The following is a 22,593-nucleotide window of genomic DNA, read 5'->3' on the forward strand; positions in this document are numbered from 1 at the left end:
ACACACACACACACACACACACACACACACACACACACACACACACACACACACACAGCTTTTAACTCCTGTGTGTCTCTCCCCGAGGGAGCAACATTCACTCTTTTGGTGCGCTAGGGTAGTAATCAAGATGTATTCAGGGAATGCAAGGTACTAGAAGGTCATTTTTATTAGGTCTGCTTTTTAAAATCTGCATGTATGAACCGATTACCTAACCCCCCACCCCACCCCACACACACACACACACACACACACACACACACACACACACACACGGACACACACACACACACGCACACACACACACACACACAAAAGAATGATTTACGCAAACAGAAATGTTTCTTTTCTGGTACATTGCTTCCATTTTAGTCAGAGTTACCAAGGACACAAGTTCATATACAGATTGTCAGAGAACCTGCTTCGATTACGGTTGTACGGCAATAGGAATCCCATCTATCACTCTACGTTATCAAAGTTCTATCAAAGAAGAGCAAAGAAAAGAAATCTTAAATACATTTTTCAAGTGGGCCTCTTTGAAAGCAGATTTTTTTTAGTTTTTTTTCTCCACACTCAATTTTTATGGATAGAAGCATTTTTTAGGTTGCCCAGCAGCCTCTATGTACTGTTGTTGTAGATGTGGTGTCTTGGATGTCTTGAGGGAAGTTTTGCAATTTTTTTTTGGACAAGGATGGACTTATTAAATGTTGCTGGTTAAATATAAAGTTAACATGTCTGTGAAGGTTCTCAGTCATCCAGGTCATTAAGCAACTTAAAGAAGTCCAGACGCTTTTCTTTGCAAGGTCCTTTGACTATAAAGTTAACAGTTACTGGACAAAGCAATGTGTGCAATACCTTGAGATTTTTTCAAATTTGGGAAAGTCTTTACTTTTAAAAAAAAAACTGATTATAATTTGGTGGTTGAAGCATATATGAATGAAATATGAAATATAAATAAAATATATTTTGTGCCATACAGTACCATGCAAACGTCTTGAGTCACCCCATCCATCCATCCATGTATTTTCCTCTGCTTATCCAATTCAGGGTCGCAGAGGGCTGATGCCTATCCCAGCTGCCCCCCTTAATTCTTTATGATTTCCTAAGGAGTCAAAATTCCTTCCAATTTTGTTAAAGTGGTCTTGTGCAATAGTTCTCCACACTTTCTGAAGGCCTTTCAAAGTCTTTCTTTGGACATTACCTGCTTTTTAAATTACTCCAGTAATTGTACTTGATCTTTTTGTTGTTGGTGTTAGCTACTTAACACTGATCTAAGAAGCATTTAAGCATAAAAACATCACCTAACTCAAGGGATGAACCGCTCTTGTGCATACACATAACATACAACAGCAAAGAAACTATTTAAATTGTATTGTATCTTTAGGTACTTTTTACTACTGCAAAAACACATAATCTCTTCCCAGTTTATTAGCTGAATCTCCTAAATATGACAAAGGTAACGTAGTTTGACAGGTATAAGATAACATTTTTGCACTAACAAGCTGATTCCCAAAGACCTATTAGCTGAGAAATGTCTTCGCATGATTTACAATGTGTCCTTAAAAAATCTGAAAAGAGTTGGAGACAAAATATGATGTGGCAGTTCTAAAAGAAACTAAGCACAGCAGATGAACAGGATCTCACGATCATGTCCATAAGAAACAGGAGAAAATCCAGCAAAGACCTGAGACATGACTTGATAGAAGCATCGGGCTCTTTGGCTGATCCATCTACTTTCACTGAAGCCTCATTAGAAATGGTGTCAGTGGAAGGGTGTCAAGAAGCCATTTTTAAGGAAGTAAAACGGGGGGAAAAGGCTGACATATGCCAAATTACACAAGAACTGGACTCAAGATCATTGGTACCATGTTTTATGGAGTGATGGGCAATGGGTGGAATTATGAACACAGAAAAGTCTGATTGGCAATGGCTTCATTTTTCAGCATGACAAGGAAGTCAGAAGAACCCACAATGGAACAATATGAGTCATGGATTGGCCTCGTCAGAGCCCACCCCTCAACATTATTATTAAAATTGGAACAAAAAGGCAGCAAACATCCCTTTAAAAGGCTTTGAAGGTCTTCAAGAAGCCTGGAGAACTGTTCCTGAAGACTACTTGAAGAAAGCTGCCTAAGAGACTTCGCACTCTGTTGGCCTGATATATATATATGCTGTATATCAGCGTATATTTGCACAGTACTGTAGCGCAAGAATTTTCACATAGATACATGTCTAAACTCTGGTAAAATTATGAAGTTGTGACATTTTATATCCAAAAGTATTGTCTAATTACTAAAACAGAGGTTTCCTGTTCATGATTTGCTTTTAATTTCAAAAACATAATATTTGTGAGTCATAATTTAGGTGACAATATCAAATGAATAAAGCCAGTATTACAGGGGCAGTCGCAGCAGAAGATGATGACACCTTTTTGTTTTGTAAATGCTCAGTAAAGGTTAAGTAAGTGCTGTCATCATGAGTAGAGATTCAGATACTCTTTTGCTTTGCCCGTGCTGAGATTTCTTGTAGAAAAAATACAAAGAAAGCATATTACAGCATCTGACTTTATGCGTAATTCCATTCGCTGTGCATCAAACTCACCGGAAAAAATGTTTTCATTATAGCTGACAAATTCCTGCACTGATTGTGTGTTTTTCGCTTTGTAATTCTTGCAATCTTGTCTTTGTACAGTAATATTTTGTATTTAATTAAGAAAAAAAAGAGATATTTTTGTTTCCTAAGAATGTGGTTTTTCTTTGATCAAATACATGTCAGCTGTCTGGCCTTGTTAAAGCAAACATCACGGTTTAAGTGAGACTGTATACTGGATGCACTGCATCTTTGGGGAATGAAAGACAAGCGAGGTGAACAAACATTTACACAAGGATGTTTGAGGTTATATTTGGAAGCGTGGTTTAGATGTATCTCACACAAAACACACACAGAGGCACACGCACACACTCTTACTGGTTAGAGCCATTTATGTCTATTTGTTCTAAAGCATAATGTGGCAGCTGTCAGGAAAGCAGAGCAGTTTTTAATGGAGGACTAAGACTCTGAAACTGAAGCTGCACAATCCAATATTTTGATATATAATAGGTTGTGATACTTGTAAGTAAAACCAAGAGCCCAGTTTTTCAGCTCTGTCCCATGTATTTGAATGGATAGTTAAAAAAATCTATTCAATGAGCTGTTAAAGAAAAAGATTTCTGCTTCTCGCAAAGTAACATAAGCAGCATTAAAAGTCTTCTACATCCTTTAAGGGAATAATTAAATCTCTCCCATTTATAAAGGTTAGGGTGCAATGCTGCCTTGTTTATTCTTTTTTTTTAATGGATAGTTAAAACTCCTTGAAGGCTTTCCTCCTGAATGTGTGCAGAACTTTCAAAGGTTTAAAGGAGAGCGCACAGTTTCAAACCTCCAAACTACTTTGCTCGTAGTCTGTGGCTGCAATCACAGCTATATTGTCTGCATTTTACGCACTAATTGACTGTTTATACTGGCGGACGTATTACGCCGCTACAGTCATTATGCACATTGTCAAGCTTAATATGGAAAAGAAGCACAGCAAAGGCAAATGTAGTCTGAAATAGGTATCCTATTATACTGCGTCTGAGTTTGCTTTCCACATCCGCGACAGTGACATAAGCACATATAAAATATCAGCTCAAGTCGCTGTTTAATCGGCATGTCAGTGAATTGTGCGTGCATGTGTGTGCACTTGTAAACCAGTGACTAACTGCGTGAGATAGGCAAGGTCGTACCCTCCTATCATCAAATAAAGCCAGACTGTCAGAGTGACAGAGTGCTTAGCCCAGCATGATGGAATAGAGCTACATACCAGTCTGTCAGTAGATAGCAGCTTGTATGTGTGTGTGTGAGTGGGAGGGTGTATGTGTTCGTGTGTCTGTGCATGAATTACTGTTTGTGCATTAAAGCGAGCACACTTCCACAAAAACAGTTTCTGAACGCGAACGTGCTTTCCTGTCAGAGTTCCCGTCCGTTTTCCGAAAGATGCAGCAGTGTCAAAGTGAGCAGACTTTGCGTATGGTCCTATAAAAGGATTAACAGCTCCGATTGAGGTGATAATATAGCAGTTACTGATCCGGCCTGGTGTGTTGAGCTGATTGTGATAACGCTTGAGCCTCATTAAGAGATCAGTGTGGTGTGATCCAACTGGGGCAGGTAGGGAGAGGAGATGCATGGTGAGTTGAGTGGCTTAGTGCCTGTCTGACGGCTGAGCTTAAATAAGGAATGAGCCATATGCTGCCACCTCATTAGCATACTGACATACTGTAGCACTGTTGCAGAGGCTGCTGCAGACACACTGAAAGATGAGCAGGTTACCGTACTCGCAGAAGGGAGGGAACAGAGGAGAGCGAGTGGGACTCGGAGGAGACAAAGAAGGGAGTGGGCTTGATGAAAACATCAGAATCCAAAAGGGAGGAAGAGTGATAACAAGGATTTAAAAAAAATAATACCATAAGTGAAAAGGAATTAGATCGCTCCCCGTACTTTGAAATGGTTAATTCAAATGCAATCAAATGTTTCTGTTCTGCAGTATTTGCAGTGAAAAGGTGACCTTTAGGGAGCCTTGTTAATTGTACAGCTGTCTTACATAGATTTAGATGTCAGTCAGCAGAGCTGTAGCATCAGTCAGTGATGACCTTTAGGAGAATGTGTTTTCAGGGTCTGTTCACCTGTCTGTACCTTAATACAGCAGACAAATATGTTCACCAGATATCACCAATAGCAGTTCCCATAGTTTTAGCATTTGGAGGGCGTTAATGTGTGGGTTCGCCTGGACGATTTCTGTTTCATTGTTCTAATAGCACCCTATAAGATTTGCCTTTAGAAAAAAGGGCAAAAATTAGAGACCACCAGCTGTTTTAAATGGCAGCATGTTCAAAGAAAATGTGTTCCATAATGCCATGCATGACTCATAATCAGACCAACCCAACACAGCCACCCACAAAATCCACTATTTCTAACATCACGAATCTCAGATTTGCTTCTTTTTTTAAGGGGTGAACTTCTTCTGAAACTATACATTAATAATAACACATAGTTAAATTCTAGTGTCTACTTTTTCCATCAAGCTGTCCACACTATGAAGTGTGACTTTTGCAATAATCTGGTTATGAGAATAAAATATTGGTACTGTGTCAAACTACAAATATGCTGTGATAATATTAGGATACACATATAATTAATTATAATTATAATTAATAAAACAATTAGGGTGGAGTTAACTGCAAAACAGAAATGGGAGATAATTAAAATCACAGAGGATAATTACAAGCAAAATTAAAAGCATATTTATAAATAAGAATGAGACAGTTAAAAATTGAACTAAAATTAAAAGGTTAAAGAGAAAAGATGAAATTTTTAATTGAGATTTGAAAACTCTTAGTGAAGCAGTGTTGATCACTCTAGGATATAAGGAATTGCATTAATCCAGCCTGGGTGTGATAAAGGTGTTTATCACCTTTTCAAGGTTTTAAAAGAACAGAAGGGTTTGGCTTTAGCTAAGAGTCTTGACTGAGAGAAGCCAGCATTGACGACAGATTTAATCGGCAAATCTAATTTGGGAGCAGAAGTCAAGATTATAACAAGGTTCTTTACATGAAGTTTACTGCATGAAGTTAGAGATCTGAGGGATGGAGTCAAATTTGTGAACTGAGCTGCCTGGCAATGAACAGGGTTAATAAAAAACATATAGGATTTTGGTTTGGTTTTCACTGAGGGTTAGAAAATTCACTGACAGCCAAGTTTTAATCAAGTAACGCCAGTTTTTTAATTTTTTTTATTTTGCGCAATAAAAACCAAAAGGAAAACAATGCATTACATAGCTAACAAATTTGGGAGCCATTGCAGTTTCAGGAACCGGCTGCATTAAAGCTGCGGTCTCGTTACATACAGGAAAATCTCACTTAAAATAAAAAAAATAATAAAACAAAAACACACAAGTGTGCAAAAGAAACAGCCAGTTTTTTCTCTGTTGGGTCTTATTGGCTTAATGTAGAAGCCTTTACCTTACAATAGTCCCCTGGGGTGACTGCAGCTGTGATTTGGCCATTTATAAGTAAAACTGAATTGAATTGAACTAAATTGGCTGCTTGCAAACTGCAGATGCTGTAAAGTAGGTTGTAACGTGGTGAATACTTAGAGAAAGGTTTTTGTTTGTTTGTTTTTTTACTATAATTAAAACATGTAATAATTGAAAAAAACAACAACAGCATTTTACACAATCAATAAATAAAGAGTTTAGAGGATGCATGGGAAAAAAATGGCCGTGTACCAGGTTGATTCAGAGACTGAGATAGAAAATTGTAGATAAAGACTAAATGTAGGGTTTTAGTAACTGTCAAGTGAGTAGAGTGGTGGTACCTTTATACGAAAGACAAATCAATAACTAGAATAACATGCTGAGTTTTCTCGACTGTAAGATACTATGCAGAATATGAGTTTCCCGCACTGCAGGGAGCATCCTCTATAGCACGATGACTCATATGTCAAATAGATATAAATGTGTTTTTTCCATTTTTTTTAAAAGAGAAGACGCTAAACAGGATAAAAATCAATGAGCAGGAGCAAAAAAAGATGTATCAGATCAAATCTATGTTGATAAATCATAATGATATTGTTAGTCAGAGTTAACATACTAGTTTTGACAGAGGTGCGCATCTTGGATAGGGCTAGTATAGTACACAGTAACCACCATTAGTGTATTTTAGTGTTTGAAGAGAAGAGAAGAGAAGAGAAAAGAAAAGAAGAGAAGAGAAGAGAAGAGAAGAGAAGAGAAGAGAAGAGAAGAGAAGAGACATTTCATGCAGGTTGATGTGAATGGTTGTCAGAGGAAATTGGTCAGTATTTCCTCACTGCCATAACTCATGCCCCAGAGACTGTTGGACAACAGAGGTAGGAGGGATGATGGCAGATAGGACATAAAAGAAGAAAGCTGTCATTACTTGCTCCCAAAACACACACTCAGCACTCATAAAAATAAGTTATGAAGTGTTCAACTATCTATACAAATAATCAAAGAAACGGAGATGCCTGTACATATATATATATATATATAATATATATATATCATAAGATATTTAGCTTTGGGCAAGCATTGCCATCTGCAAAAGGGTGATTTCAAATGCCATTTAAACACATTCTCACGGCTTAGGGTAATGTCTTCTATTATTACTATTTTATTTGTTAAAAGGAAGGGCCTAAAAATGACCACGGCATAAATAATTAATGAGAGTAGATATATCAAAGTGCTCTGCGGGTCTGCATTATCAAATGGTGCTTTTATCGAAAGCACTGCAATCACTCTCAAATATTCAATTCAGCTAAGAACTGAAATGTAAAAGTTTTTGAGATTGAATGTACGATTGTGTGCATGTTGTATCACTCCTCAGGAGGCTTAGAGTGCCTTTTTGAGCATGTCGGAGGCGACGCTATAGGCTTTTCAGCATCTCTATCTGACTCGCAGGTTCTTCAATATTTCATGCCTGTTAGTTTATTGGTTTGAAAAATAAAGCAAATCCAGGATGGAAGTTTCTCCAGTTGTTTCATATCTCTAAATGATCTGTAAGGCACAGAATTGAAAACCTACGAGTACAATCTCACTTCTGTTTAAAGCATGCATTTTTCTTTTTAATGTTTAGTTTGCACACTCAACAGTCACTCTATCCAAATTCAATTTACTTTTCTAGACAATGAAGCAAACCTCTGTTTTCACCCTAAATATCTGACATAAAGAGATAATATTGTGGTTCTGAGACAGAGCATGAGCTGTCCACTGGAAGCATTACAGCAGGCAGAGTCAGACATGTCCTTTAGGATATTACTGCCATTAGGCTGGGATGAGTGTTTTTTGGGAGTGGGGAAGGTTAGACGGCTGTGGGAGAGATGCTGCACAAACATTTGCTAATTCTACATTTCCTATCTGAGCAAGCACGCGAACAGGACTCTTGATATAGCTGCTGCTACCGTTTAATGGAAAAGCCCCAAGCCTCATCTCGAGCCACTTTTCATTTCTTTCTGTTTTGCTTGGAAACACATAGAAATACATGAAGTAAGGCAGAAACAGAGGTCGTACAGCTTCTTTAAGTAGTCTTCAGAATTTTCAAGGACATTCAAAGCTCTTCTTTGGATGTTGGCTCCATTTTGTTCCAGTCATTGTCGTGATGATCCCACACTGCTACAGTAACGTTAAGGTCCGGGCTCTGGGGAAGCCAAGACTGCTAGTGTCCCATCGTGTATTTTTCTCTTCAGGTATTTTACAGCATTGGCAGTGTGTTGAAAGCATGAAAAATGAGGTCACTGACAATCAGATGTTTTCCAAATGCTGGATCAAAATCTAATGGTACTTTCATGGGTTCATAATTCAACCAATTTTAACAACGTATCCAACACCACTGAATGTAATGTAGCCTCAATCCATGACAGCCGTCACTGTGTTTTACAGATGGCTGTAGATGCTGTTTCACTTCTCTCCTGACCTCCTCAGTACTTACAGAATTTTCAAATTTGGATCCATCACTCCGTATGACCCGTTGCCACTGATTTTCAGTCTAGTTCTTGTGTAAATTGGTATGTGTGCACCTTTTCTGCCTGTTTCCCCTTCCTTATGAATGGCTTCTTGACAGCCATCCTTGCACTGAGTGAATAGTAGATGAACCAAATGAAGGGCCAGATGTATTTCTCAGGTCCTGTGTCAGGTCTTTGCTGGACTTTCTTAAGAGCATGACTTTCAGATAGTGTTCATTTGCTGTGTTTTTTTTTTGTTTGTTTGTTTTTTTGTCTGCCACCTCTTGTTTTGTCCTCTAAGGACACACTGGATGTCATCTTGAGTTATGGCAAGTGTTTAGCTAACAGCTCTTTGGCAATTACCTTGTTGGTGCAAACTGTGCAAGCTTTGGCATTCTTGATAGATATAACTAAAGCGGTGGGAACAAATTATGTGTTATTACAACAGACTAAAACAGTTTCGTTCTTTGTCTTTTTGGCGCAGGTTTCTGTCGTGCAGACACAACAATGGTCCCTCCTTGAGTTAGGTCCATTTTTATGCTGGAATGATTCAGAATTCAGTGTTAAGTGGCTAAATAGCAAATTTCAAATGACAAAATAGAAAAACAACTGCTTTGTTTTTTTTGTTGGTTTTTTTTTCTTTTCTTTTTTTTTTTAATAAATTTGTTTTTAGCTCTTTGAATGCAAAATATAAAGCACCAAGGGCTGGCTTTAGACTTTTGCACAGCACTTTATATAAGTAAAGCTTATATTGGCTTTAATAAATAAATCAGTTTTAGCTTCTTGTATCTTGGCATGCGCCACACCAGTGTGATGCTAAATCCCAAAGTCTTGTACTGCCCTTGATCTTTGTCTACATGCAGACTTTAGAAGAATGTTTACAAGCCCTAGCAGAGATCTACCTGTGTTAACCCGGTTTCTCTTAATCCTTTCACCCCACCCAAAAAAGGGAAAACCAGATTTCTTATTTATATGATGTTTCTGAAATCAGGTTACCCCTGCAAGCCAAGAATAATCTTTTTTACTTAAGCACATGTAAATGCAGAAATGTGTGTGTAAGCAGGAGTGAAAAAAAATAAAATAAACTAAAAAAAATAAAAAAATGCTTGTGGATTGTGTTTGTCCTTCTGTTCTCATTTGCTGCTGCTGTGTTTGGAGCACATCTGTCTTTCTGATAGGATTATAAAACATTCACCAGCAGATGTTTGCACTCCTCTTTGAAGATAGCAATTGTGCAGACTGTTGTGGATTTATGAGTGCTTTCATCAGACAGTGTTGAATTTGTCACTATATCATCAATATTCTTAACAATGTAATCAAACTGTTAGAAGCTCCTCTACCAGTCTCTTTTGATCCATCTTATGAAAAGGAGCACGGAGCTGCTTTTGGAGCTGATTTTATTAGCATCAAGTCATGTTTTGTGTATTTATTTTATTTATCTTATTTTCCTCCTGTCTACGTGTCTATCTTGGCTATTTCCACATTGTGTCTGTTTTCCATAAATGCTGCTTTAAAAAAAAAAAAAAAAAGATCATTCCTGTGTGATTCAGTTTGCCTTTATAGCAGATATATTAAGCGCTCAGGAAGATGTTACCATTTACCTTCAGGTAGTGAGCAGAGCAAGTGACATCTGTTGCCAAAGCACCAAACATATAAACATAGTGTGCTCACAGCATGTAGCCTATATGCCAAGAGCTAACAAGCTATTGGCATAATGCCTTTTTTCCACCCAGTCACATGCCAGACTGTAAATCTCCCAGAATCAGCTTTTGAGTGCTTGTGTTGATTCTTCCCTGTGTTCTGGTCTGTCAGTCAGGGTGTCCGTCTGTGCACGCTGCAGGCTCCCAGTAGTTGACAGAAAGCCTGCTGAAGAGCTTAAGGCAGCTTGTTAAGTAGCCTCCATCTACTGCAGAGATTACAGGGAGCTTAATGTAATCATGCCTGTGCAATAGCCCGTGTGTTGGGTGAGATGGTCATTAAGGAGTGGAGATTTGCTTGTTAACGTTGTTTCGGCCATTGTTTTTTTGTTTCGTTTTTTTCCACTGCATTTCTTGTTTGCCTGTTTAAACGGTCCTTCTAAAACTACTGACTGTATTTGCATAGAGCATTTAGATGTTGGCCTGATGCTAGTCTTGATTTATTTTATTTATTTTTTTGCATGTGTGTGTGTGTCTGTGTCTAGCCAGTGGCTGCAGGCCCTAAACCCAGAGTCCCTAAATGCAGGGGTTACTTTTTTTTCAAAGAGGTGTCAAGTGAACTTGACTTTTACATGTCTAATACTTAAATGATGTTGATTTGGTGACACAGACACTCTGACAATACATGTTACAGGAGCTGCTGGCACCCTCAAAGCTATTTTTCTTCATCTGTACAGCCTTGTAAATAACTGCTCCTCAAAAAAGAAGGAAAAAAAAACAAGGGAACAAAGATCCACTCCACTGAGTTAACAAAAATACAGCTGTTGCCACTGCAATTCTTTTAACTGACTTGTCCCTGTGACATACTGTCATAAACAAAATAATACCCTGTTAGTATATCCACAGTGTTTATAATGGTTATATATATATATATAATGTGTGTGTGTGTGTGTGTGTGTGTGTGTTGTGTGTGTGTGAGTGTGTGTGTGTGTGTGTGTGTGTGTGTGGTTGTGTTGTGTGTTGCGCACCTGGAGACAATAATAAACAGCTCAGTGCCATAGCTGATTATTTTCTCTGTGGAACTACAGTGTACTAGTGGCAGTCTCAAAATTTTATTCTAATATTCCTAAGGGAAGAATCTCATCAAACTTGTGTAGGTAGGGCCAACTTGTCAGAGTTGGCAATCGGGAACAGGTTTATTTAACACAGGCAGCTCAAGGCTCATATTATCCATGTGCACTGTTTCATTTCAGCTCAGTGCATTTGACTGTCATTCACAGATGCACTATTTTCTCCGTCTGTGGTGTGTTTGTGTCACGGCAGAGCTGTGTGCTACCTTGCTGTAAGTGCATTAATAAAAGCTTCCAAACATGGGTTTATCTGTCTTAAGGCTTTGTTTGAGAATGACAGTTTTGTTTAGACTTAACAGCTGGCACCTAGGTCTCGTCCGATGTGGTGGAGGGACTGTGGATTTTTTTATTTTTTTATTTTACTGCCTGTCCTCTGATTTATCAGAACAGCCCCCTCTGTGCATTTACAAATCAACGCTGGGTTTCACTGCCTTTTAGCAAAGCATATAGTTTGACGGCATGGACTGGCAATTCCTATAGCTTGCTCGGGGAGTCTTCAGATGAAGGGAAGAGAAGTGAGCCTTTATTGAAATAAATTAATAAATAATGCACGAGGGATGAACCTTAATAATCCATTCAGGGAACTTGATTTATAACAGTTACTTACTTAAAGAATTGATTGTACTATGCTATGATACTTTTGTTTTTTTTGTCTCAAGTTTCCTTTAATATTGACTTATTGTTGTGATCCCAGCCTGTATTCACAGTGGGCTTTGTAACTTCGCTTTAGGGTGGTTATATACTTTATGTTGTGTTAGTAAACCCCAGCATCCGTTGCTGAACCCTTTAATAAAACTGCTGCTGTATCATAACGGCAGTTCTCAGTCTGTGTACGGCGGGAGCACTGCCTGCCCCTCACCCACATAGAACAAGTCAGCTTCTGACCTTAGCAGAAACAACTTTGATGTCAGGTACAGCCCTCTAGCCAGACATTGTGTGTGAGGATTTGTCATTTGGGATGTTAAGCTGCATCCTAGTGGAAACTGTGTGCGTGTGTGTGTGTGTGAGCGTGTGAAGATGCATACACTCTGAACTGGGTGACTGATTCCATTTCCTGTTTTTTGAAGGTGCGGATGAAAAGCTGTGGGGGTTTGGGGGGGATTTTTGTGACACAAAAATTCTTTTACAATGCGTTCTGACACAGTGCTGACCAGTGTTCGGAGAAAGTTCTGCATTAATGATCATAATGTAGGGATCAGAGCAGACAGCAGTCAGTCACAGCCTCACTCAGACTCTGTGTGCATGTGGATGAGTGAAGTGTGAGGTGCTGAATTTAGTGCTGGATGCTATAAATCAAATCAGGGGAGTGAAGAGCTCCACTAGGATGGATGATTCATAGTGCGAGGTCCAGGAACACATCAACAGGAGAAAACATATTCAGGATAAAGAGGCAGCTGACCGTCACTGGCCTCAAATTTCTGCACATTCTTTACTCAGACATGTCAGCGATGAAAGAGGCCAGAGACAGAAAGTTTGTATTGACTTCAAAATTAGAGTGGGAATAGACACATTTTTGCTTTTATCACCATGGAGTAAATGTTGACTGCTAAATTTAATGGCTATAGAGTTAAAAAAAATAAAAAATAAAAAAACACCAATGGCATTTAGATTGGTTCCCTTCGAGCCTCTCTTTCACTGCGCAATTATATCTGACACCAGGTACTCAATCTCCTGGGAAAATGAAGGGTCGATTTTGCATCCAAAACAGACAGCGCACTTTGTTTATATTCTCTCCAGGTAGTGGAAATGGTGGAATTTGTAACAACCTGTTGAATTGTTTAAACTTTACCTGGTAAAAGAGAAAAGAGCTCCGTAGCTGGAAAAGACAGTGAAGCCGAGGAATCAGAGTAATGGGAACAAATGTTGACTGTAACCTATTTAACACTCATTATGTCATAACAGAACACAAATGCGTTACAATGGCTGGAATATATATGTAAAATAAATAAGTACATGAATATTTAAACTCATTGGTTGTGTTTAGAAGCAAATTAGCAGTGTTTCAAATGTATCTGTACTCATACAGACAAAGGTTCAGATTGACTACACGATCAAGCACCCACTTTAACATCTCTACACATTTTTTTTTCCCCACTCTAAAAAGCCTCGCTTCATTCCACCTCCCAGTGTTGATCAGTGCCTTTCCCTCCTCAAACATGTGAAAGAAAATGATTGGTGTCTCTGCAGAGGTTCATGTCTCCAGGGAAGATACACACACACAGAGAGAGATTCTGACCTTCAGGGTCAACATGCAATTAAACCTCAGATGGGCTCTCGAGTCTTACAAGAATACTGGCTGTGGAGGGAGACATGGCTAGCAAGACAAGTATGTTAACCCTGATATGAACTGAACTGCTTGTTGGTTATCCTGCTTTTGTAGAGTACTGCTCCATGTGACCACTCACCAATGCTGCAGAAGTGATTCACAGTATCGGGGTAGCTGGTACACCAGTATCTCTGATTTTGTGTCAGACAGCAACCCCTGAATTACAGAGCTAGTGGGAAAGGTTAATGAAGACTCGAACATCAGCTCCAAGGATGGCTGCTGACCTTTTGTATAGGAGCTAACAAAATGAATTCTAAAGCAGTGCCTTCATTTCACCCGAGCAGTTTTTCTCTTTATGTTTCAGTGTCAGCGGGACAGATGTTTGAAAGCATGGTGTAAATCTCTCATGTCTATCTTTTATCCGACATGTGTGTTATATGTAAGCATCTAAGCAGCTAGACAGATTTCATTTGAGAGGTAACGGGAAAATAAAAGTCATTTTTTTCAACGACACATTTGCTTCACTGCTGTAACACAAAATACCACAATTTCTATTTTTATTTATTTATTTTTTGTACATAATTTACATTATAAGCCAATGTTACAGCAATTAATATCAGTTTTTTTCAAAAGTCTTTATCCTGTAAAGCCTTTTTTTAATGAGTGAAAAGTTTTTGTTTTTTTTTTTAAAAAGGAGAAACTTGCAGATTTATTTTTTCATTTGTGTAATTTTTGCGACATCTGTCATTTTTGTGTAATTTATTCCCGTTTTTCCAGAAAACAAAATCACACTGATGATGTAGAGGTCTGGAAATCTCACAAAACACATGTATTAAACATGATAGATTTGGTGTTACAGGGTTAAATATTAGCTGCTTTTGTATCAAATGTAAGATGAACATTTATGAATATGAGCTCGGGTTATGTATAGTAGCTCAGGTTGCAGATCAGGTTTTCGTGGATGACAGTTTGATCTTCAGCCGCTCCACTTTCAGAGGTTTCCTTTGACCACTAAAGTTGTTCCAGATAGCAGGTCATCTGCCATGCATGGCAGCTGTGTCACCACTGGTGTGTGAATTTTCCAAGCTATTATTTCAAGTAAAAGTTCAAACTTTCAGAGTCTTGGAAATGTGGAAAACGCAGCTTAAATCCCAGAGAATACATGTCTGCTATTTTCAGACAGCTTCCCTGCATACGCTTGACACCATGTGGTAATTGTAGTAAGCAGAACATGTTAACACAACATGACTGTCATTAACTCCTTTCTGACACAAAATGTACAATATGTGTTAATAATAATAGAACTGAATTATAGTGCATTTGCCATCCATCCATCTGTGCTTTCAGCTGCTGGGATGTGGAAATGAGCTACACTCTAACCCTGTGTATGAATGATTAATAATATTATTTACAGTCGAGACAGTATTTGGACAGTTATATGCGCAGCAGTGGAGTGCCAGGTTTCAGCTTTAATTTTAATTTCTGTTTTGCATCAATATTTAACAAAGTGGGTGGTAGTCGTGGCCCTTTAAAACACATGGAACCCAAACTGCAAGGGTTCAAAATAAAATTGGACACTTGGTTATTAAATCTTTCTTGGAGAGCTATCTGTCATTTCAACCGTAGTTCATAAACCAAAAACCGCACACATGGCTCATGGAGAGTTTATTTAGAGTTGCCATCCAGACTGAGGGGGAGCTGTCTGTGAAAAAAGTTCTGCCTTGCTCTCTGATATATGTGAAGACTGTCATAGCGAGAGGCAGGGTACACCCTGGCCAGGTCGCAAGTCTTTCACATTTAATTCGTGGGGTTGAATTAATGAGCTGCATTAACTGTTTAGGCATCTGGGGCTCAAGAATAATTAGACAGTTGACAGATAGATTTAGATAGAGTTTTATGCCCAGGTGAATTCCAAATTAAGAAGATAAAAGACCTGGAGTTTATTCCAAGTGCTGAACTTGCATTTAGTTACTGTTCACCACAACTCTCAATATGAGGTCCAAGGAGATGTCGATGCAAGTGAAAACCCAAATTAACCTGTTAGAGGGAAAAAAAGTTTAGGAGTCACTTTAAAAAGGCGTGTGATGGAGATCAGGGATTCTGTTACATTTCCCAGTATTATTATTATTATTAATTTAATGGGGGACTGATATAAAATTATATATTTTATTTTTGGTAGTATTATTTAAGTGATAGTGGAAGGTGAAGAAACGGGGGGTGGCGGTGTGTTAATGTTAGTAGAACTTACCTGTAAGAGTAGAAGGAGCTCAATCACTTGCTTATGAAGCATCTGGCATAAACCAATGTGCAAGGCTAGCGGAGTTTAGGTTAAGATGTTTCTGATAAATATAACTGATTAAAGCATATATGTTGTTGAACTATTTATAGGAATGTACGTTTTTTACTAGGTTTTACTACCCCAAGACTTGACCTGAGGTAGATAGAGTACTGCTGCTTTTCATAGTGGCTGGTATGTGTTGTGTTTGTGAACACTCTCACTCTTGTATTCAGCTATTAAAAGGTTTCTGGTCAAGGTTTGGGTCAAACTACTGTAACTCTTGATCCACTAGCACAGTCGAAAAATGTTAACGGCTCTTGAAAGCATTAACTCTTTTTCAGTTATATTAGCGTCATTGCGGTTATCCCAGACACGGCACCACAGAAACATGGTGAAAAGAAGACAAATGTCTCATAAAATGTCTGTGTTCTGTAGAGCTCCATCAGAAACACTCACACTACTGTCTCGCAACCAACCTCCGTCTTTGCGGTGCTGCTGTGACACTGTTCCTGGGTTTCCCGTGATCACCCTATTACCACTGAAAAGCACAGAGTCACTGCTTTGAGGAACTGTTGGAACTCTTTCAATTGAGCAAGTGGTTCAGGAGTTAAAGAAGTTGATAACATATTGCAAAACACCCATCTGACACCCGACGCAGGTTTCGCTGTAGAGGGTTAAAGACCACAAGTTGGTGAATGACTTTTATCTGAACTCCATGCCTTTTTGTTCAAACCACAAGCAACCACTGGCTAAACTCAAAGGAGTGAACTACCCAGTGCATTAACACCATGATGTCTAAAAGATGGCAAGAAGACAGATAAAATGGATGATCGCAGAATTCTTTCCTTGGTTAAGAAACATGTGTGTTCTTCAATCACATCAAACACCAAAAAAACATATTTGTCAGAAATTCCATGCCTACATTCTAGTAAGAAATCTCACCTTCTCTGTCAAATATGGTGGATGACAGATTTTTAACATTTAGCAGAAAAGGAACATAAGGTTAAACATAAGGTCAAGTAACAAAAGTGGCTGAATGAAGGCCGAGAGAAACTAAATGCTGAGGAAGAGCTAATGGTGGCTACAGTAAAGGTCAGGGAGAGCATCACCATACAAAGATGCAATATCTGTGGGATATGATTTAAAAATTTAAAATAATTTGTGATGTAATTTAAGATAGGAGTCGTGTTTAGGCACAACAGAGACTGTAAAGTGCACAGTAAAGAGAGTTAAGATACTTATCTGAGAATCTTGGTCAAGTTGTGCAAGTTCCTGGCTCACCCGTTGAACGGCCACTTCAAAAAGTTAATTCCGAAAAGGTTTCTCATGAGCAGGACCAAGAGATCTCGCATTGCTATCATCCACCTGCAAAAATCACTGCCATTGTGGGAACAGTCACTGATGATGGCCGGGATTCGGGACATCGCCAAGATCTGCTGCACTCTGCACATTGAGGATTACCAATGGTGCATGTGTCAGGATGCTGAAGGCAGGAGTTCAGATGACCTTTGACCAGCTGGCTTTGGCTTCTCCCAAAGGCTAAATGCTGCTGTCACAACCCAAGCAAAAACAGAGGGCTGGACGGGCTCTTTGGAAAGAGTTCTTGGAACAACCTCAAAGCCGTAAATTAAATGTTTTTTGCTGTCTATGACATCTAAGACAAATAAAAGGCTGGCTGCACTAAATAAATGAATAAATAAATAAAGAACACATCACTCCTACTAGTGGCAGTCAGTCACACTGCTTTCATACTAATTAGTAGATTCAGAGTTATTATAAGCAGCAACATTTCTTCATGTCATCTTGTGGAAATTAAGAAGTGCAATCACTGCCATCATTACTGGCAGCTGAGACACTTGCTCGATGGTCTAATGTGCCACAACCAGAGGAAAGACAGTCTTATGGAAGTGCTGATACAAATCCCTTTGTTTCACTTTGAGTAAATGGTAGTTTCAGATCTATGCAGTCCTTGCAAAACAATGAGCTACACTGTTTATAATGCATGTTTAGAGGCAAAAGAAAAAAACAGCTGTTTAGTTTCTACTGAAAAGAGGATAAACAGTGGCTATGTTGCATGAGTCTTTATTTTTCTACTTTAAATGAATCCCATGAAAAGAAAAACGATGCTGTTTTATTGTGAAATATGTATATTCTTGGCTTAAGTCGTAAGCAGTGACTCTGTAAAAGTTCTGTTAGCTCAACATTAAATCACTCACTGTCCTGTAATAATTGTTGGTTTTATTTAATGATTGACAGAATGTTTTTTTCTTTTTTTACTGTAAGCCCATAGAAAAAATCATAAAATGTTTTGAATGGCTGTAAGGAAGGTCTTTATGAGTAGGTAAAGCTGTAAAACGTATGTAAATGCATTTTCCAAAGTCATCCAGTGGGACAGATTAGAGTCTTTGGTGGACCGTGTGTTTGATATTTCTGAGCTATAGTGTTAGAGCTCCTGTTTTATCCTGCTTCAGTACAATGTCTCAAACACTTTAGTGTCACATAGTGACTAAATGATGATTTAGTCTTGTTAAAAACAAATAATAATAATAATAATAATAAGCGATTAACTGACAGACATTTTTAAAGATTTTTGTTTACAGCTTTATGTAAGTTATAGCAATAAATAAATAAAAACCCACATTTCCATTACTGACTTCAGAATGAACTGGGGCAGCTACCAGTATTAGAGAACATATCGATGTAGAATGGGGAGAAAAATTCCTGCAGTGATAAGTGATGATGATGATTCAGTAATGAAGATTAAGACAATTTTGTAGACAATTATCAGGATGAAGATGATTAGGACGTAACCGTCGCTCAGCAGGGTTTCTTTGTCTGTGCGGATGTTAAAAGCAAACATGGCTGTTGGTGCCATCTGGTACCTTGTGGTATGCTTGGGAATTAGTCATGCTGAATATATACTGTCTCAGGGAATTTCTTTTGTCATTTTGCCATTTACATGGTCTCCAACAGTAGGTCCTAGACCGTTTTCCATCTGCATGCATTTCTCTTCTGAAGCACATTTCCAATTTCCTTTCATCTTGGGCCTGATGCTTGGGATGTCAGCACTTGTAATAGATAGAGTGTTTCATTTGGCGCTACAGATGCTGCACCCTCACACATGCATATGGCTAAGCTAAATCGCTAAGTATCTGCTAAGGTTTTCCTTGTTTCTCATACTGGCAGGGATGCTATAAAAAGCTCATCATATAATTTCACTGTGCACCACTGTTTTTAGAGACTTTTATGATACGTGGTGAAAAGCAATTTCATCTTTCTGTGTGTATTTAGAATTATCATTTTATGAATATCATCTCTTTTCTGGGATTTTTTTTCTTTTCAATTACATATGCAGATTCCCCTGCAATTTGATTCAAAGTCAGTCAAGATTTAATGGATTCCTTTTATTATCTTCCGACAAATTGCCTTTTTAGTGGGAAGAGTGTTTGCATTATTCATTTGTGAAAGAGCAAGCATTTATGAGTTCATTTAGTTTAGTTCTGGATGAGCTCAGCGACCAACAGAGGGGCTCAGAATGAGTCATCACAATGGATGATGAAGCACACCGCGTGTGATGAATCTCATCTGACCCCTGAACTCTTGTCTTGCTGTCTTGACTGTGTAGGTGATTCAGCGCAGGGAGGACGGCTCAGTCAACTTCTTCAGAGGATGGGAATCTTATCGTGAGGGATTTGGCAAGATCACCGGAGAACACTGGCTGGGTAAGTGGCTCAGGTGTGTGCGTGTGTGTGTTCCGCAATGTATGACTCATGCGCAAGACTGCCGAGGATGGTGAGCCAAGCTCGGGGGAAGGAGATTTCACACAGTATATAAATGTTGGTCATCTTGTGAGCTGACAAAAAAGTAAAAGAGAGAAAAACACTTAGTCATGTCAGGTGATGGAGCAAGATGAAAGAGACACCCAAGAAGAGGCCGACAGATAGAGATGAGTTTGACCCTTCATAGCATCAACAGAGCAGCAATAGCTGTATTACTGACAATGAAAAATGCTGCGGTAACAGAGAGAAAGAACTACAAGGATGTTTTATTGTGATAGCCACTCAGAACAACACAGGCCAAAAGACCTGCAATGCAATAACAATATTTTTGGTTTTTCATATGCCAAAACACACAACAGTGTAATTATTATTGCAGCTTTTTCAGTGGTCACCGTCTGCTTAAAACAAGTATTTTTTCAACCAGCGCCTTTTCCAAATCCTTATATTTCTCACTGGCAGCCAGGCATATTAGTCTATGCCTCCCCTTAAAACTTGACAGGCGAAAGAATGCCAACAAAAGAATTCATTCGACTGTGAAATTATCGACTTTTCCGAAGCCAAATTCTTTGCCTTCACACCACTTCTCATTAAATGTACCAAAATATTTCTTTGTGGGGAGGGGGAGGTGCGAAGGAGGATCCATGCACATCATGGTCTAAAAGCAAGTTTCTCACAAGGACGAGGGCAAATTCGTGATAGCTGACTAAATTAGAAACATTTTCGGCTGTAGAATTAAATTCTGTGGCGACATCGAATCACTTTTTTCGCAGTCATAGTCAGCGTCTTTATAGGATATCAGTAATTGCTACATGGCGTCAGCTCTTAACATCAGCCAAAGTCATTGTGAAACCTATAAAGTCTTTTTCCTATAAATCTGTGTTTTTATTAAAAAAAACAATATGTCATCCATGGAGAACAGTGACCTGCTTCGTATATTTTCTGAGTGCATCACTAATTCTGAAAAAAAAAAAAGGGCAGCTCATTTTAGAAAGGTTGAGCAGCCAGGTGTTAATAAGCTATCATCGTAGTAAGTGCGGGTAACCACCTCACAACAGTTTGCTCAAGTTCAGACTGGCAGAGTAAGTGGCGCTCGAAGAAATCTATTTGTGTAAAAGCACACATTCACAGTCAAGGTCATGGACGTGCTTACCACAGCTGAGATATTCTGCCATCGGCTCTCTAGATTAGAGCTCTCTTCACTCAAACGCACACACATATGCACGAAAGAGTAACACAACATAAGCATCTGTGGGCAGCTCAGCTTTTTAGGCACGCTATGTACTGTAGATTAATTGTAACATACTGTAAATGATTTTTTTCCCTTTGTGCCGCAAATGTGGCTCGTGAATCACAAGGCCCAGAGGGTACCCAGAGTTTCTGCCCATTTGCGCTCTAAATAGAAGCGTAATTTACAAAATGAACACCATTTAGTATCAAATTCATCTTTAAATTAGCAACTGAAACCATAAACTCATAAGGAAAGCGTAGACTTCTATCGATTATGATACATGATGAGTGTCAATAAGAATTAATAACTCATAGTGTGTAAATAGGCAGCACTGCAGACCAACAACATGATATGGGCGTACGTGGTTTTAGGCACTTCACCACCTCCACGCTGTGTCCTTGCTGGACATAGGAATGCTTGTGTGTGGTTCACAGCTTTTGCAGAATTTATGTGAATTAATGGAGATCTAGGTCTCTTTGCTGACCTGAGGCCATTACAAAGCGCAGCCCATAAAAAAATAAAAAAATAAACGTGGGTAGGGATCTGGTGAGATGGCACACAGTGGAAGTATAGTGGGAATATGGAAAGCTCAGGTTTTAGCAGACTGAATTTGAATGAGGCTACAAATTACTTTGAACCTTTCAGCGCACCCTTGGTCATTCAGGCTGGGCTGTTTTCTAGTCACCCCCCCGATCATCGATGGCAAAAATGAAAAATGGATTCATGCTCGCCTGGAGCCTAAAAAAAATCATTGCAACTCCTTCCTCCGAAACCAGCACTGCGCACAGCTACCACCCACCACCACCAGGTTTTGTACATTTCTCATTAGCATGAGTTTCATTGTATTTACTGAACTACTGATAGTATGATAATAGTGATCAATTTTGGAAAAATTTTGGATAAATTGATATAAATATAAATATTCACCGGCCACTTAATAAGATACACCTGAAATCTCAGCCTTATTATTTCAGTAGCTGCTGATTTCCAGGGATTTTCCCACAGGACCATCTCTGGGGTTTACAGAGAATGGTCCGAAAAATAGAAAATATCCAGTGAGCGGCAGCTCTCTGAGTAAAAATGGCTTGTTGATGCCAGAGGTCTGAAGAGAATGGCCAGGCTGCTTTAGTCTGAAAGGAAGGCAACAGCGACTAAAAATAACCACTCGTCACAACAAAGTATTCAGAACAGGTTGAAACCTTGGAGCCGATGAACAACAGCAGCAGAAGACCACACCGACTGCCGCTCCTGTCAGCTAAGAACAGAAAATATGAATCAACACTGCAAAAAATAATGGAAGAGAAATAGTAGATTGAATTGACCTCGCTTTCTGCTGCGACATTCGGATGCTAGGGTCACACTTTGGTGTAAAAACATCCATCCCGCCTTGTGTTAGCAGTTGAGGCTGGTGGTCTGGGGGATTTTTTTCTTGGCACGCAATGGGCCTCTTAGTGCCAGCTGAGCATTTTTAAGCACCGCAGCCAACCTGAGTACTTTGGCTGACAAGTGCAGACATAGAGCACCTTTGGGATGTGCCGGAATGGGAGATTCATACATGAATGTGCAGCAACTGTGTGATGCTGTCGTTTCCGTAGGACCAAAATCTCTAAGGAAGGTTTCCAGCAGCACCTTGTTGAAGGTGAGTCTGTGCCATGAAGTAGTTCTGAATGCAAAAGGTCCTTCAACCCAGTACTATGGTCACCTAGATAGACATACACTGTATATTATCATCTGTGCACCAGC

At 39.0% G+C, this 22,593-nt stretch overlaps 1 protein-coding gene across 2 annotated transcripts in view; it reads left to right on the forward strand.

Annotated features, from left to right (window-relative positions):
• The window catches only part of fibcd1b (fibrinogen C domain containing 1b), a gene marked incomplete at its 3' end in the record, with an annotated part of 85,120 nt that extends 65,555 nt beyond the window's left edge, over positions 1 to 19,565 (forward strand). For both annotated transcript variants that reach the window (XM_014332076.2, XM_014332075.2), the window contains 1 exon segment: positions 19,469 to 19,565. In XM_014332076.2, coding sequence (XP_014187562.1) covers positions 19,469 to 19,565 — 97 coding nt within the window.
• Positions 19,566 to 22,593: the final 3,028 nt, after the last annotated feature.

This window comes from Haplochromis burtoni, unplaced genomic scaffold (assembly GCF_018398535.1).
Source record: "Haplochromis burtoni strain Fernald_Lab_line unplaced genomic scaffold, NCSU_Asbu1 Contig_23, whole genome shotgun sequence".
Classification (NCBI taxonomy): domain Eukaryota; kingdom Metazoa; phylum Chordata; class Actinopteri; order Cichliformes; family Cichlidae; genus Haplochromis; species Haplochromis burtoni.